Source organism: Gobius niger, assembly GCF_951799975.1.
Source record: "Gobius niger genome assembly, chromosome: 15".
NCBI lineage: Eukaryota > Metazoa > Chordata > Actinopteri > Gobiiformes > Gobiidae > Gobius > Gobius niger.
The window spans coordinates 23,247,027-23,263,886 of record NC_136866.1 but is presented as its reverse complement, the minus strand read 5'-3'; the positions used below and the strand labels follow the sequence as shown (position 1 = coordinate 23,263,886).

The 16,860-nt window shown below is 41.8% G+C and overlaps 1 protein-coding gene across 1 annotated transcript; it reads right to left on the bottom strand.

The window, feature by feature from the left end:
• Positions 1 to 927: 927 nt before the first annotated feature.
• Positions 928 to 9,121, bottom strand: chgb (chromogranin B). Its single transcript, XM_079572349.1, has 8 exons — positions 8,689 to 9,121; positions 8,544 to 8,590; positions 8,358 to 8,448; positions 7,208 to 7,571; positions 6,304 to 6,660; positions 4,782 to 5,033; positions 3,160 to 3,250; positions 928 to 1,249 (listed from the first exon to the last, which is right to left on the bottom strand). The coding sequence occupies exons 1-8, from the start codon at positions 8,732 to 8,734 to the stop codon at positions 1,169 to 1,171; spliced, it is 1,329 nt and encodes a 442-aa protein (XP_079428475.1). The 5' UTR covers positions 8,735 to 9,121; the 3' UTR covers positions 928 to 1,168.
• Positions 9,122 to 16,860: the final 7,739 nt, after the last annotated feature.

The window sequence follows — 16,860 nt, the reverse complement described above, 5'->3', positions numbered from 1 at the left end:
ACTGTCTTTACTAATTCATATTTTTTTCACTCTCCGCACTTATGGCAGAAACTACTGCTTCCCCCCGGGGCAGATGGGGAGAAACATGACTGCCAGGGCTGGGGCTGTACCAGAATGAGGGGCAGATTTGAGTTGTGACCCCTACTTTGGGAACCACTGGCTTAGAGAATGATGATGCACAAATCTTTGGCACTTGCAATCTAAACATGTGCCTCGTTGTTCCTTTCTGAGTGACAAAATCAAATAGCAAATTTAGCTTAACTGAACAGTGCCACTCACTGCAAAACGCTATGACATCATGTGCACACCCTCTACGTGAAACTATTACTATAAACACTTTTGTAGTTCTTAAAGTTTTGCACCTTTTCCATTGGTTATTAAAAGTCATTCAATAAATTGTGCCAAAAGCAAGGCCGTAAATGTCATTAAAAATCATTAAATTAGATTCAGACTGGCATTTAATCTAAATTTCTTGGTCTAAAACACATACAGTTTTGGGTGAAATTGACCACATGTTTTTTGCTTAAAAGTTGCCCATCTTGTCCAAGTCTCTTTCCTATGTTTGATTTAAATGTATGAAAATCTTAGGAAATTAAATATGGGACCATTTTTTTGACCTGCTTCTGCCTGTATAAACCCTGTGACTCTTACAAGCTTGATTGAATGCCTGCTTTAGTTCCTGTGCAGGTACTTTGAGAATCCCTGTGCTCTTAAACTGCATTCAGATGTATGCTTAAACTCTCAGGCTCTACTAGATCTTAGTTCTAAATATTTTATTTTGAAAGCCTGGCATGTCTCTAGGAAATATTTAAGTTAATTTATTTCCATGCCAGTTGTTACATTCAGTACATTGTCGGCATAGCATTGTGAGCATTTGTACTTGTGCAGAATTAAAGCAGAAACACTGAATTTTTGGTCCCAGATTATTTTTTATTGAGTGCAGACGGAACATAATAAAACATGTACAGTATCTCAGTTGGCTTTGATGTATTACTGTTCTCTATATACACATCATTCCCATGCAGATATATTAATTTATAAACACAAGTACGAGGCTAAAGAGATGTTAAAGGCTCCAGGATGTTATTTTGTGGGCTTTTTTTTCTTTTTTCCCTCATTCAAAGCACATAAAGTTGACAAACAGTGACGCGCGGATGCTGCCCTCGGCTTACGCAGGGTTGTCATGCAACTTTGCTGCAATCTTCTGTAACTCCATGTCCATCGCTGCGAGGTTGTTCAGCTGCTTTTCCTGAAACGAGAATAAGACGCTTCATTAATTAAGAGTCTCAAAGCGTGTTTATGACAACATTTAGGAGAGATTTGACTGTCGATGGCAAGCACTGTCACTTTCTTTGCTCATTCAGTTATTTGAAACTGAATTGACCTTGTAGTTCAGGTCTCTAATATGACATGTTCTGAAATGTGTTCTCGTATTACGCAGTTTGTGCATTGGTCTTATCTTAAAGGGACTATGCGGAGTTTAATTGTTATTTTCCTCCCCCTACATGTTCCAGCAAGGTGTAGAATGAACCCAGACCTTTTCACCACAACTGCCTCTAAAATCCTGCACTCAAAAAGTTGGAAGGTGCAGTTACACAAATGACCTGAGGTGGCAGTAGTGAGTATATAATGGTCAACATGCATCCAGCCCCTTTAAGTCGCAGTTCTTGCTAGAAAAATGGCAGCTGGATATAATTTGCCATAGTTGTGCAGCCCAATTAACCTCTTAACCCCGGCTTTGATCAAGTGCTTCTAAAAGGTTGCAGCCTCTAGACCTGAGTAACGCCTCAGTTGAAAGCGAAGACCTACAAAGCTGATCTGAACAGATCTTTTTCCTGCGTCTCCATCACATTTTTACCACATTTTAATTGCTTTTTGTCACATTTTGGTTGCTCTTTTCTTGCTGCATTTTTGCCGCTTTTTCTCACATTTCTGTAACTCCTTTATTTGCTTATTGCCCTTTTGTGGCATTTTTGTGGCATTTTCATCTTATTTCTGTTGCTATTGTGACACTTTTTCTCAAGAAGCTTGTACATTTGGTTAAAGCCAAACTAGAGAAAATGTGCTTGGTTCAAATCAAGAGGTTAAATCTATACCTGATTGTACTTTTTAGAAATGGAATGAAACATGTTTTGTCCTACTTTAGTGTAATGTAAACTCAAACATTTGTTGGGAAAACAGCATGCATCACATTATGAAACATTTCTATACATTTTATGAACTTTCAGGCTATTTTTCTTGCATTTTTGTTTGAAATGTGCCCATAAATCTGTACTGAATTTGGATGCTACAAATATTAGGAAAGTTACGAATGAGTTTGGACCATAACATTTTCCCCTTTCATTGTTTGCAATCAAAAAATCAGGTATAGGGCCTTTAATAATTACAACTAAATATGCGCCCTGTATCGGTCATTTTCTGGATTCTCAATAGAGAATGTTTTGTGGGGAAGTTCCGGCTTTACTGCTATGTTGCGCCTTTGGCCTATCCAACCACAATCAATCCGCAGCAGCAAATCCCTTGGCAAGACGAGACAAACTCCACTGAGAAAAACTCCAAAAAGGTCGAAGGCCACTTTGCTTTTGAGGCAGTAATTGTGATTTGTTGCCTCGCAGTGAACATTGCATATCATTATTCTGACCCATTTCACAGAGCTGACTCCACATTAGTCTTTTCTTTATGTATCTGGAGCAGGCCCAGGAGACAGTTACTGATTTGCCTTCAGTCGCTGTTACAAAGGCAAGTTCACGCTCCATCTCCACTACACTTTACATCATTGTATAAATGTCAAGGTTCAAATTTATATATGGCGTATGACTTGAAGGGCAATGTAAACATGGCCACAGAGCAACATACAGCACATAAGGCTGCAGTGCATTGTTGAGTTTGCATAAGAGCAGATTGTTTGGAAGGATTTTTGTTTTGCACTTATATAATTATGCAAATCGATCTCTTCCGAAGTCATAATGTCTAATAAGCACTTGCCTCCTGTGGGGTAATGGTTCTCTGAGGCGTGCTTCCTGCTGCCTCATCTTGATTAGAGAACTTGGCCAGCTGGTTTATCTTATAACTTAACAACTTAGCCAGATCTTCCGTCTGCACACAGTCACGAGTTTAGGGAATGTACGAAAACACAACTAAATCGAGGAGTTTTTTAACCTTTCCGGAGGCTGTGGTGTCTGAACTTCTTTTCCAGGCGGGATGATAGTAGCCTCTGTAGATCCATGGGTTGCGTTTCTCCATCAGGTATCTGAAACAAATCATTTATTATGAATAGGTTGCAACATTCAAAAGAGCCTATTCGTACAGTGAAATGAAGAAGGATTTTAGCTGGTTTGGGGGATGAATTATAACTCACAATAGTGTAAAAAAGTATTGAGATTATTCAAACATAGAATTGTTGATCAGCTGAAAGGACTTTTTATGAACTTGATAATATGTCATCTCAATACTGAACTATTGCTGTGTTATAGGCAACTGGTAACTGGTAAATGGCCGACTCCCAAGTAGGCAAAAGGCCTTTGAACGCTGCTCAAAGTAGTAGCCAAAGTAGTATGCAAACTCGGAGATGATCAGAGTGCTCTGAGTTCAGATACGAGATGAAGACAGCAAAGGCGATATTGTTGCAAACAATCAGAAATATGGAAAAAATATGCTGTCAAACACCTAAATTTACATTACATCTCTAGTGGAGAAGTGTAGCTAATGAATGATAGAGTGTGGAGAAACATTCATGTAACGTTAGCATCTTGTAGCTAGCATTAACTGCAGCATTAGTCGTTTTGTTTACATACATTTTATTCAGCTGAAACGCTCTGAGGGTGTAGTCGTAATTATCAAGAGGGAAAATTCCCAGTTACCCGTTGCCTGGAACCCAGTATGACTCTTTCCCTGCTTACATTGTCAGTGACATCAGCTGGAAGCAGGAAGTAAGCAGCGAAAAGAAGATTAAACTGAAACTAATGGTGTATTTTTTAGGTGCTATATCCAATAACACTTAACATTTCTTCAACCATTACTATGACAATAGTTACGATGGAGTGATCTAGCATTTAGCTTTCTGCCTCCTGTTCCTGTTCACCATCCATAGAAATCACTGAAAATCCTTCTGAGCCTGTTCGTGCAAATGCACACATTTTGTTAGCTGTCAAATCTCGGACTCGATATACATTGAACAGGCGCAATACTAATGTATGGTGAGGTGTGTTTTGTCCTTTTCATAGCACTTAATTTCTGTGGTTTCTTTATCATTAACATCTTATAAGATGTATAGTGTTTAGTTTAGTGGCCACTGGAAAATGTTTCCAACCCACAAAAGTATTTTGAGCTAGCCTTCACCTCAGAGGCCACTTTTACCTGTAGATGCTAATTTGTTTCTAAAGTAAACTCTCAAAAGGTCTGTACATTCAATAATGATTTCTTACAAGGCTTTGATCTCACCTAAATGTGGTCGATGGGTTGATAACAGCTGAAAACATCTGCACCTGCTACCTGTTTGTTGGCTAATGCTAACATACTAGAGGAAAAAATACATTGAGCAGGCTAACGGACTCTGGAAAGTCTCCCGGACTAGCATACTTGGTAACTGTCCACATGCTAGGATCGAACAGCCCTTCACCTGCCCCACCACCTCCAATGTCTACAAACAATGAAAGGGTCTATTTACTTGGCTCTTTGTGAACCTAACCCATGCATGTCACCATTCCCTCAAAGTGTCATTGTCTCCTGCTTCATCCGGCCTCATCCTCCTCAGATACCCCCTCACGCTCGTGCAGTGGTACCTTTGCGTCGGCTTCCAGATGCGTTTGTCCATCTCGCCTCCCACCTCGTCCCACTCTTCGTCTCTCTTGTCCAAGCCCCAGGACTCTTGGCTGCGCTCGCCCTCGTCCTCGTCTCCACGTTTGTGTCGCCTCTGGTGGTGCCTGCCCGGGCGCCAGCCCCTCTTGTCCATGTCAAAGTCCCAATATTCCTGGCTCCGGTCGTAATCCGGCTCGGAATACTCCTCGTCGCGTTTGTGTCTCCTCTGGTGGGTCCTGGACAGTGATTTTAAAATTTAAAAACCATACTGCACAACATTTCACCCAACAAATAGAATAATATACAAACTTTTTTCATACTGAGTGTTTTGATTGGTTTTGTTGCCTCTTTGACAACAGTTGACCAAACAAAATACACTCTGTCCTCTTTCAAATGCTTTATTTTGACAGTACAATCTGTCTAGCAGAGCAATAGGAAGTCCTCTAGCATAGCTGGCTTGTTAATTTGTGTATAAGCGTTTTGCTTTAGTTGTTTTGGTCACATAGCAACATACAGTATAACATGGAAAGTTCTGCAGTGTAGCTTTAAGTTCAGAGCAGCTAAGTTAAGATAAACTGCCATCACAACTTTTGTCCATATCTGCGTTTCCTGGTTGATGAGTGTAATAGTAGTAGTAGTAGCAACCCCTGTAGCATTAGTAGTTTTTGTTTGCGTTAGTAGTAAAAGTAGCGGTAAACTGTACAGTACAAAGGCTACTCTAAAAATAAGTAAACCTTTTGAAATCAATATCTGAACTTGACTTGAGTTTATTTGTCAATGGAGAAAGTTTTTTTGCACATTTAAAATAAGAACAAACAATCATGTGTGTTTGCTGTGAGCGGCTCAGCTCTCCTTAGACCTGACTTTAACTTGACTTGACTTGGAGCGGGTACGTCTCCAGCTCCATGGAGATGTTGACTAAAAGCAGCCAAATGTGCGCTGTAAACAGAGGCCTAGCTTACCATAAGGCAAGGCAGGTGCTGTTTATCCCCGTCCTGCTACATGCTTTAATGAGTCATGGTTCCCTAATGTTAACTTATCATGAGCAGTGGACAGACTGTTTTACTCATGGCTCCACCAGATTATATTTCTAATAGTGAAACCAGTTTATTGTAACACTCTTCATGTCCCCCTTGGAACCCTTGCTACACCACTGGTTTTAAATAGGTTTTGTCCTCATCCAAATCAAATCTTTTTGTATCCACTGTGAACAATAGACTTTTCTGTGTCAAGCTGCTCATTTGGGGCATGTTTTGTATCAGCAACAGTAGAATCCAAAAATGTTACGCTGTGTACCTTTAAGATAAAATGTATTTTTGCACTTAAACATTCAGTAATGAAACAATTCCTTCGGCGGTTTATCTAACTTGGATAGTCAAAATCACTAAAATAAAAATGTTGAATACTCTAAGTGTGCGTTTAAAATCCGCAGATATCAGACTAGTCAGAAAAATCACATCACGCAGCCCTAAGTCGTCATAGTAGCAGCTCTAGTTGTATTCTCACCTCCCAGCTCTCCACTCTCGCTTCTCCCTGGGGTCCACATCCCAGTACTCTTGGCTCCTCTCCTCTTCTGGTTCGTCCCTGGCCTCCTCGGACAGCTCCTCGTCCCGCCTGGTTCTCCTCTGGTGGTATCTTCCAGGTCTCCAGCCCCTTTTGTCGAGACCCCACGACTCTTGACTCCTCTCTCCGTCGTCGCCCTCGTCTGTGCCGCTGCGCTTGGAGTGGAACTTCCTGTGGTATGAGAGAGTGGAGGGCCTCCAACCCCTCTTGTCCACGTCCCACGCCTCCTGACTGCGTTCGTCGTCTCCTTCATCGTCGCCTAAAGGCTCCTCGTCCCGTTTTTGTTTCCTTTGTTGGTACCTGGATGGAGAAGGATGTGGTCGATTGGTTAAGTGGCCTTAGCCAGTCACATGACAAAACACCAATAGTTGCCACATCATGGCGCATATTGTAAAAATGTACCTCTATTTTCAGAGTGATTCAATTGTTTGTCTATAAAGCACGATTTCTAAACAAAGAAATTGCAAAAGTTACCCCCCAAAAAACAATTCTTAGACACTAATCATTGCTTGTTTGTTTTTATTTCTTTATCTTTTCTGTTTGAATTGGTTTGTGCATCATGTGTTTGTGATAATAGGGCGGCTACATAATTGAAATTTAACAAATTGATAGATGTTCTCATAATCATGCTCCACCAAAATGACAAAATAGACACTGGTTTGGCAAAAAATCTGACAAAAAAAATCACTAATTGTTGTAACTACTTGACTCACTTTATGACAGAGCATCTTAATACCGTATACATCACGAAAAAGAGCTTTAATGATGATACCATACTATAAGATTTAGTTATATTAATCCAATCAGTGCCATTTACTTTGGTTAATGAACAGATGCCTGTCTTTACCTGGGCCTCCAGCTCGTTCTCTTCTCAATCTCCTCTCCGTCATCTTCCTCATATTCTCTCTTGTCCAATCCCCAGCTCTCCTGGCTGCGGTCGTAGTCTTCCTCACCCTCCTCGTCACGCTTGTGCTTCCTCTGGTGGAACCGTCCCGAGCGCCAGTTGCTCCTCTTCTCTCTCTCCTCGCCCAAACCCCACGATTCCTGACTGCGTTCGTCCTCGGGAGCCTCCCTCTTCTCTCCCACTGTTTTCAGGAGATTTTCGATGTCTTTCACGTCGGCTCCGTTGGTCCCCGGTACTTCGGCCTGGCCGCCTTGCGCCAATGCCCCGTCCATGCTCTTTTTGTCCACTGCAGGGGCATGTTTAACGCCTACCACAGACAGAAGTAAGAAATCAGCTTGGGAATACTGAATGTCTAAGAAAATAGTAGACTGCAGTTGCTATAAAACTTCAGCATCTACCACAAAGGGGGAAAAACTAATCTAAATGAGGTCTGCAACAGGACTAGGGCAGCATTTCAGCAGAATGGGGTGCTGAAATAGACCAAAAGCATGGAAATAAATTAAACAAAGATTAGAACCATATGGAGAAGCTTTAGTGCCGCCTGAAGCAGCACATATCCATCCATAGCACCTTTATCACTATTGATTGCATCTTTATTGCATTTCCCCACATAATTAATGCAACTTATCTTCCCTTATTGTTCCCATGGGCACCATCAGCGCCTCTTTTTGTGTTCCAGATATTCACCAGTGAATTAAGTATAGTTAAGTTAGATGTTGCAGAATCCATGTAAATTGTGTTGCTTTCTCTCTAATTGGTGTTTTGGATTACCATCTGCAGCGCCTTTCTGTTGTTTCTCTTCCCGAGAACACTACAACACTTTACGCACATTGTACACAGGATGTGCTGCATTAAAGTCCATTGTCCCCTGAGGCAGAAGCGTCCCGCTCGCTGTTGTTTGCAATCACCTGTGGTAAATAAAAGCGCAAAGCCATACAGCCATAACATTTCGCGTTTCGTAATTAGCTCAACACGTGCGCGGATCATTGAGCGCAAATTGCCTAAAAGTGATGCGCTAACCATTACGCATTTGATCCCCACGTTCCCAATCTCTTGACTAAATGCTGCAGTTCAGACACAAGCCCCTACACACCGGCGTAAATGATGTCCTTGCACTCCTGGTCCAGCGTGGAGTCCGGTTTGGAGAGCGCCTTGGACAAGACCTCCACCAGGCAGCGCGTGACCTGCAGTGCGCAACACAAAACTTAAGCCTCCCCTCGGAGTCAAACCAGATCAAATCAATCGTTATTATATGGCAAAGCTGTATTATATAAATTACCACGTCTTCTCTTTGGCCGTCTTTGCCCACAGGAAGCGCGAGATTCTCTGCGGTGAGAAAGGAAAAGTCCATTAGCGGTGCGCCTCTGTCCGTGGTCCTGAACCGAGCCCTCTTTAACTTTTACATGTTGCCAATTTTTACTCACCGGATAACAGGCTGGCGACCGTAGCGATCACGAAAAGCAGCCTCATCTTGCTTGCAGTGGTGTTATCCAGTGATACAGAAAAAGGATCAACCCCGCTTGGGCGCAACAAACTCCCGTAAGAGGAGGGAGAGTGCTGCTGCGCTTACCGTGCGCCCTCAGCTCTGAAGACGGGACCTCCCTGCGCCTCTAATAAGGAGCGGAGTGGGTTGGAAGAACGCGTGGGAGGACGGCTCGAGGCTCATTTCATGTCATGACTCATTAGACCTGTTACTGGGGGAATGCAATATCAGGGCGCCGTCGATATTTGATTGGAAACAACAATGCGATAACCCGCTTAGTGTCAATAGTTGTTCCGATGACGCGCAAATTCAAAGGCAAGCGTTTGCCAAAAGAAACTGTCCCAATTGGAAGTGTGTGCGCGTGGTGCGAGTGTGGAGCGGCTGAATGTCACGAGGAGCCCCCGGACACAGGTGCTAAAGGGGGCGGACACAAACATCACGAAGAGTCGAGTCGTGCGCGCCAGTGTAAACACGCTGCGCTGCCGCTACCCAGAGTCCTCCTGCTGCTGCTGCGTATTTTGGTGCGTTTTCAATGAATCACATGTAGATTGGTAAATTTCGCCTGTTCAAATTACAGAGTGCTGTTGTGTCACCTGAACAACCAGCAGTGGAAGTTCGTGATCCTCTGCCTCATGCTGTCTTTTCTTTGATGAAATATTAAGTGAAGTTTCAAGTTTTAGTTACGTAATGCCGGGATCTTCTTTGATCCAAAGTCCCATTAAACTTCTATGTTGCAGCAACTATTTTGTGCTACATCGTCTTCACACACACATCTATCTATCTATCTATCTATCTATCTATCTATCTATCTATCTATCTATCTATCTATCTATCTATCTATCTATCTATCTATCTATCTATCTATCTATCTATCTATCTATCTATCTATCTATCTATCTATCTATCTATCTATCTATCTGAAACAACAAGCCTTCTGTACTCTTTGTTAGTCTACAGCGCAGAGATAAATTGGACGTACTGTCAAGGGACATTTGTCAGGAGCAGTGAAAAGTGCCCTGGGCCATATTCAGATCTTGAGCTATAGGTCAGGAGTACCTGTGTAGCTAGAGGTTATTGTGCCTGCTTTACTTACCCTTAATATATTGATGTCATTTGAAACAAAGCAATTCACATTCAACATCTTTTAGTTGCCTCACCAACTTATCTCAGTATTGGGAACAGGATGGAGTCGACATGGCATAACTGAATACACATTTACAGTATATTTATTAGAAGAAGACACAAGGATGTGACAGCACAAGTGGCTGTTCAATAAAACACGCAGCTTTGAGCTGACCTCCAGAAATTTCCCACAGGAGATGCTTGTGCCACAGAAACAATAAAGACCAACAGTTGGTAAATGGCCGTTTTAGTCTCTGACTGTCGGTTTACATAGGAATCTAATGAAGAGAGACATCTAAGAATGGATTAAGGAAACAATTCTATACAGCAACAGTTTAAAGGCTTGTCTAGTGTTAAGTGTTAAGTTGTGCAGCATTTGTCAATAAGTTGAATAATTGGATAAGGTTTCTGGAGGTGGCCTCAGCTCAGGGGTTTCCAAAGTGGGGTCGGGATCCCACAGAGGAGATCGCAAGATGATTTCAAGATGATATAGTATAGCCTATATCATTGAATTGAATGTATTTTTCATTGAAAACTGCTTATTTTTGTGAAGGCCAATCAATATATAGTACCCAAACAAATGTGAAAAAATTCTAGTTGTATTTTACAGTGGGGGGTTGTTGGACTGTTGATTTTGGGGATCACAGTCAGAAACGTTTGGGAAACTGTTCCTTAGCTGACAACAATGGGAAGCTTTTTGGATAGACAAATTGTTGTTTCAGTGGCTTATGTAGAGAGTTGGAAATTGGGTCCCTTGTCCACCTGGTAGATACCGAAGCTTTATAAGAGCAATCTGACCAGGGACCCTACGCACCCATCACAGTCTCTTCAAGGTAATGCCTTCAGGGAGGAGACTGCGGAATCCACAGGCCAGTTCCAGTCGACTGAAGAACAGTTGCATACACCAGGCTGTCAGGAAGCTGAACTCCCTCCCTTCCCTGCCCTCCCTGTGCTTCCACCCCTCACTTTCCACCCCCCTGCTCCACAATCAAGAATCCCGAAAAAAATCTTTGCATCTTTGAATCAGCCTGACTGTAAACGCTCTGATGCCGAAACACATTAGCATTGACTTCATGCTGAAGCCAAATAAACAGCTGTGTGAGGATTTCTGTCTGGATAGTCATTTACGAAACAGATTGATTTGCTACCCTCGACACTTTTTGTAGTTTGAAATTAGTCTTTTTCTTTTGCTCAAAAGGACGAAGCCTCACCAAACAAGATTATACCAACCATAATGTTGTCATGTTCTCCTTAAGTGAACTTTTAGTTTTTAAAGTCCATACACCTTCTCCTGATCATTTCTTAGCTCTAACTGCATGCCTTATTGATAACGTGACAACAATCTGAAATCATGGACTTTTGTTTACATTTTGTTTGCATCACAGAGTCTAATAATGTGCAATCCATCCATCCATCCTTCCATCCGTGGGGGCAGCAGTCTTAGCAGAGATGCCCAAACTTCCCGATCTACACACACCTCCTCCAGCTGTTTCCGGGGGGACCCCGAGGCGACACCAGGCCAGCTCGGAGACATAGTCCCACCATGTCCTGGGCCTTCCACGAGGCCTTGTCCCACTAGGACATGCCTGGAACACCTCCCTCGGGAGGCGACCAGGAGGCATCCGAAACAGATGCCCTAGACACCTCAGCTGGCTCCTTTCGATGTGGAGGAGCAGCGACTCTACGCCGAGCTCCTCCCGGGTAGCTGAGCTCCTCACCCTATATCAAAGGGTGCGCCCAGCCACCCTGCAAAGGAAACTCATTTTGGCCGCTTGTATTCGCGATCTTGTCCTTGTGCAATCCGTTACCTATAAACATGCATATTTTAATAATTTCCCTTCGAAATAATTCTCAATATTCAACACACATGTGACACACTGTGACATCATATGCATTCCCCCTGTACTGTGCGTACCCTATAGGCTTCATTGTGGGTTCCACACTGTACATTTTACCCACTGATGTTCGCACGACAGCAGCGTTTTCCTTTATGTGCAGCGACTTGCATTTCAAATTCAATCACGTCTCGGAAAAACCAAAGGCCCAGTAACTGCAACAGCTGCAAGCAAAATGGACGGCAACATGCTCCATAAATCCGCACCCTTGCTTCCTCTGTGCAGCCTATACTGGAGGTGTGTATGTGTGTGTGTGTGTGTGGGGGGGGGGGGGGGTGGGGGGGGGGCGTTTTGGGCATCTATCTTTGTAACCGAGGCGGGCTGCTTGACGGCGTGTGAAACAATTACTGGTCAGCAACATCACTGTAGCTTTCACAGGGATCGATGCGAGGGAGAGGTGGCGAGCGGGGCTGTTTTATGTTGCTGGAAGTTTCCCGTTTCAGGAGAGAAAATGCTCGAAAAGGGGTCCCGAACGAGGCTCTTATACGCTCTGCTGGAGTTTATCAAATAGATTTTACAAGGTGTGTCTGGGAAGAGATGAGATTTGTGTATACTTCTATTTCATATATCAGCCCTGGTAGTATATATGATGCTTGTGTTTACTGCTTTCTCTTCAGAGCCTCTTTTCTGCCACATTTGTTTCCATTTCTTTCAATATTTATGCTGAAAAAGTATGAAAACGCTCCAAGAGTCTGTTTAAAATGACTTGATATGAGTTGTTTTAGTCATAAATTCTGCTTTAGAAGTTTATTTAATGCCCAAATCAGAAATAATCAGTATTTTGTGCTGCATTGATGCTTAACCTCTTAAAGCAGTATAAGTAACTCTTGCCCATAGAGGCCATAAGCGCCACTGCAGGTCTCGTAGCAAGTTACGTTTTTTTACTCATTCATTGTCCGTGAGAGTAAATACTACGCTGACAGAAAAGACAAAGGGAGAGAGGGATATTGTACATCCAATTACACAATGGAGGTACTTGGCTGTAAATACTGTTTAAGTGGCACTAGCCCGCAGTTAGCTTTGCCCATTAGCCTGTTAGCTTCTTCGTGATTCCATTAGTGTGTATTGGTGGCTCCAACCCAGAGCTAGGGAAGTTACAATTGTTGGTTTCTGGCCAGAGACACCAGGGGGAGATGAAAGACCCCCAATCATCCCATTAACACTTGTATTACCCCCAGAGGGACTACAAAAAGGATATATTAAAGGGGCTAGATGCAAGTTGGCCATTTTATACTCACTACTGCCACCTCAGGTCATATGTGTAACCGCACCTTCTATACTAAGCTCGTGCATGACGGCACTTCGGACCCAAAGTAACAACTTTTTGAGGAACAGGATTTTAGAGGCAGTTGTGGTGAACAGGTCTGAGCTCATTCTACACATTAGGACATTACTGGAATATGTAGAGGGAGGAAAATACTTAATTTTAACATTTTTAAACTCTGTATAGTCCCTTTGAGGTAAACAAGTTACTTAGTACTGCTTTAACCCCCGCCTTAACCAAGCACATTTTCTCCAGTTTGGCTTCACCCAAATCTAAAAGTTCCTATAGGCCAGTGCCTTATTTGAAAGCTAAGACCCACAAAATGTATTTAAATGTATCGCTTTGTTGCTATGTTGTTGACACTTTTTGTTGCGTTTTCATATTTGAGTAATGCCAAACTGGAGAAAATTTGCTCCACTTAGACGGGGGGTTAAGACCAGTTGAGAGCATCAAATTTAGCTGCAATTTTGGCTGAAATTATACACATACACATATATATATATACACATTATAATAATACAATAACAGTTACCCATTTGGTTTGCTTTGGAACATCAAACTTTCTCCTCATTCAGCAGTTTGATGCACGTATTGATTGTAAATGATATATTTTTTGGCCAACACAAAGGTAATCATCCAACTACTGGTTCAAACCAAGCATAAAGTTTCCCTTATGTCCTTGTCTGGAGCAATCAAAGCACCAAAGTTAATCTGTTCAATAAGCTTCTCGTCACACCTCACTGTATATATCCCATTATTGCTGCGCCCAGCTTTAAAATTTACTGTGATTTTGTTGAAAAGTGTGTTGGAGCGTTCTGCACGGTAAGCAGATACAAACTTCTTTTCGCTCGTATAGGAAATGTTCATTCTCATGTAGCTTCGGGCCAAGTGCAGTGCAGTATAAATGCGAATGAAGAACAAGTGAGTGCACTGGCCTGATGTTTATGGACTAGCCACAAGTGTCACTGGGTTGTGGCTCCTCTGCTATCGCTCTGAGGCTGATGAATATTTTATGGGAGCAGAGGAGAAATGCTCTGGAGCTCCAAAGACCATGGGACTACAGACCCAAAACAAGCCATAAAATATACAGTAAAGAGAGTACTAGTTTTTTATCACATATCTAAGCCTGAGCATACACCGGTACTGTAAGAGCGGTGTTAAAAGAGGCTATAGAGGGTATGCAGATGATGTCGCAACAGAAGCCAGATGATAGAGAGCGCTGAGTTATGAAATTAGTCATTATTTTTGTTTTGTTCAGAATGAAAAGGATTGAAGTATGAACTATGAAGTAAAGTATCACTGAGAGATATCAAAGGCAAAACAAGACTAATTCTGTGACAATTAACACTTCATAAGAGAATAGACAATCTTTACAATATCAAAAAGTTTTCAGGTTCATAACCAGAAAGATTCATGTGACTGGAAAACATGGAAGCACTTTCCCCAATCTAAAATTGTGAGATATGTTTAAGACAAGACACTGTAGAGATCGGGGTAATGAGCATAGTTTACGTCCAAAACAGACAATTTACAAATGTTGAACCGGAATAATGTTGTTAGTGTCCAGGATTGGTATCAAAAATATAATTTTTAATACCTAAAATCAAATGTTTGTCATCTAGAACCAGGAAACAGAACCATAATTTTAATTTAATCCATTCTTTTGAATTTGTATCATTCCAATCCAATCCACACAATCCACAATTTATAAAGCAACAAACAAAGTTGACCAAAGTGCCGTACAAAAGGACAGAATAAACAAACAATCATGAATACATACATACAGTGGCATAAGAGGACAATTTGAACAGTAGAAGTCAACTTCCAAACTGGCTAAATGGGACCAACAAGAGAAAACGCTTGATCTCCTCTGAGTTTGCGCTCGGTCTGAGGAACCACAAGCAGCGCAAACATGCCGTGGAGTATGATAGAGCATGTTGGACAGATAAAGCAGAGCAAGGCCATTGAGGTATTTCAACTGATTTAAAATCAATTCTGTATTAGACTGGAAGCCAGTGAAGGGAAAGCACAACAGGTGAAATGTGATCATGCTTTCGGGATCCAGTTCTGAACCAGCTGCAGGCGTGTGACAACAGGGCGTTACAATAGTCCAGCCGCGTCGTAACGAAAGCATGAAGCAATATTTCAAAAATGATGACCAGAAAGTGAGGACTTTATTTTTAGAAGCTACCTCAATAAGAAAAAATAACTGGCCTCATTTATTTATTTAGTTAGTTATTTGAATTAGGACAGTACATATTAATCAAAATGTCAGCTAAGAGCATCAATGTAAATATGCTGGAGTTAGCACAGTAGCTAATTTTCATACGTTGTCCTAAGGCAGGTAAGATCAGCAAACAGTAACTTAGACAATATACAGAAGAAATATATACACAATACATACAGACATTTCAAAGACAAAACACAACCAGCCTCAAAGATGCCCCGAATGCTCCAAAGCACTAACCTGCTTATCAAATTTAAAATCTGGACCTATTTTAACACCAAGGTTTGACATGGTGGGCTTAACATACCGTGTCAAGGGTCAAGTTTGGAGAGTCAGCTCCACCATTGCTAAGCCCAACTAGTAGAACCTCTGTCTTTTTATCATTGAAATGCAGAAAGTTAGCTGACATCCGAGATTTGATTTTTTCAATGCACTCCAAAAGTTGAGTGGCACTGAACACATTCTCACGCTTAAAGGGACTATACAGAGTTTTAAATGTTGAAACTAAGTATTTTCCTCCCCCTAAATGTTCCAGCCATGTCCTAATGTGTAGAATGAGCCCAGACCTGTTCACCACAACTGCCTCTAAAATCCTGCACTGTCACTCAAAAAGGTGTTAATTCGAGTCCGAAGTGCCGTCATGCACGAGCTTAATATAGAAGCTGCAGTTACACATATGACCTGAGGTGGCAGTAGTGAGTATAAAATGGCCAACTTGCATCTAGTCCCTTTAAGGGTTCAAGTAAAATGACACTGTCCCTGGGCCCAAAACTTAATCTCTAAAGAAAGATTTATTTTTTCCGTACGTACCTGTCTTGATACCACTATACCTAAACTATTTGATAGAAACTTTTTGCTTCATGTGTGGATGTGAGCAAACCGGTTTGACAGACTGTTCGTTGTCACCTCATCCACGACTGCACAAAAGCCTTAATCAGTCAATTCATTATCGCCCAAATCTAATGAAGTTTGATATCTTCGTGTTCCTCTGACAAGCCATTTATCCGAGCGTCTCCGGTTAATAGCAGGTTTGTATCAAAGGCAGGTCCTCATTAAACAGGGATGAGATGTGCGGCATTGACAAATTAGCAGCTAACACCGGGATTGATGGCAGATAAACAAAAGAACACAGTCTGCTCAGGCATCTCTCGCTGAAGCTAATTCTATAGTGTTTTGCATGTTCTTTGTTTTTACTACACCCTGGATAACTAAATAACAGCTTCACCTAAAACGGGAAAACATTATTAGTACGTCAAGAGGAAGCGCCATGAACAAAGCGGTAAAGATCCGCGCACAGAGAGACGGCTTTACAATAAGTGCTCGCTGAAAGTCGAGGAGATATTACATAAATAGAGCAGCATTTGATGTACCTTTCAATATTCATGGAGCAACATGTCAGAGCTGTGGTGCATCTATTTATTTCATTCTGCTTATTTATTTTAATAGTAAGCGACTTTAAAATGCAGCAGGAGCAGAGAGGAGAGTTAATTATACAGTCGCTGCACCATTTAGTCCATTTATTTGCAAATACTCAAAACACAACGCCATCAAAATTGTTGTTGATCTTTGTTAGATTACTAACGACCAGCTCTTTCAGCAGTATCC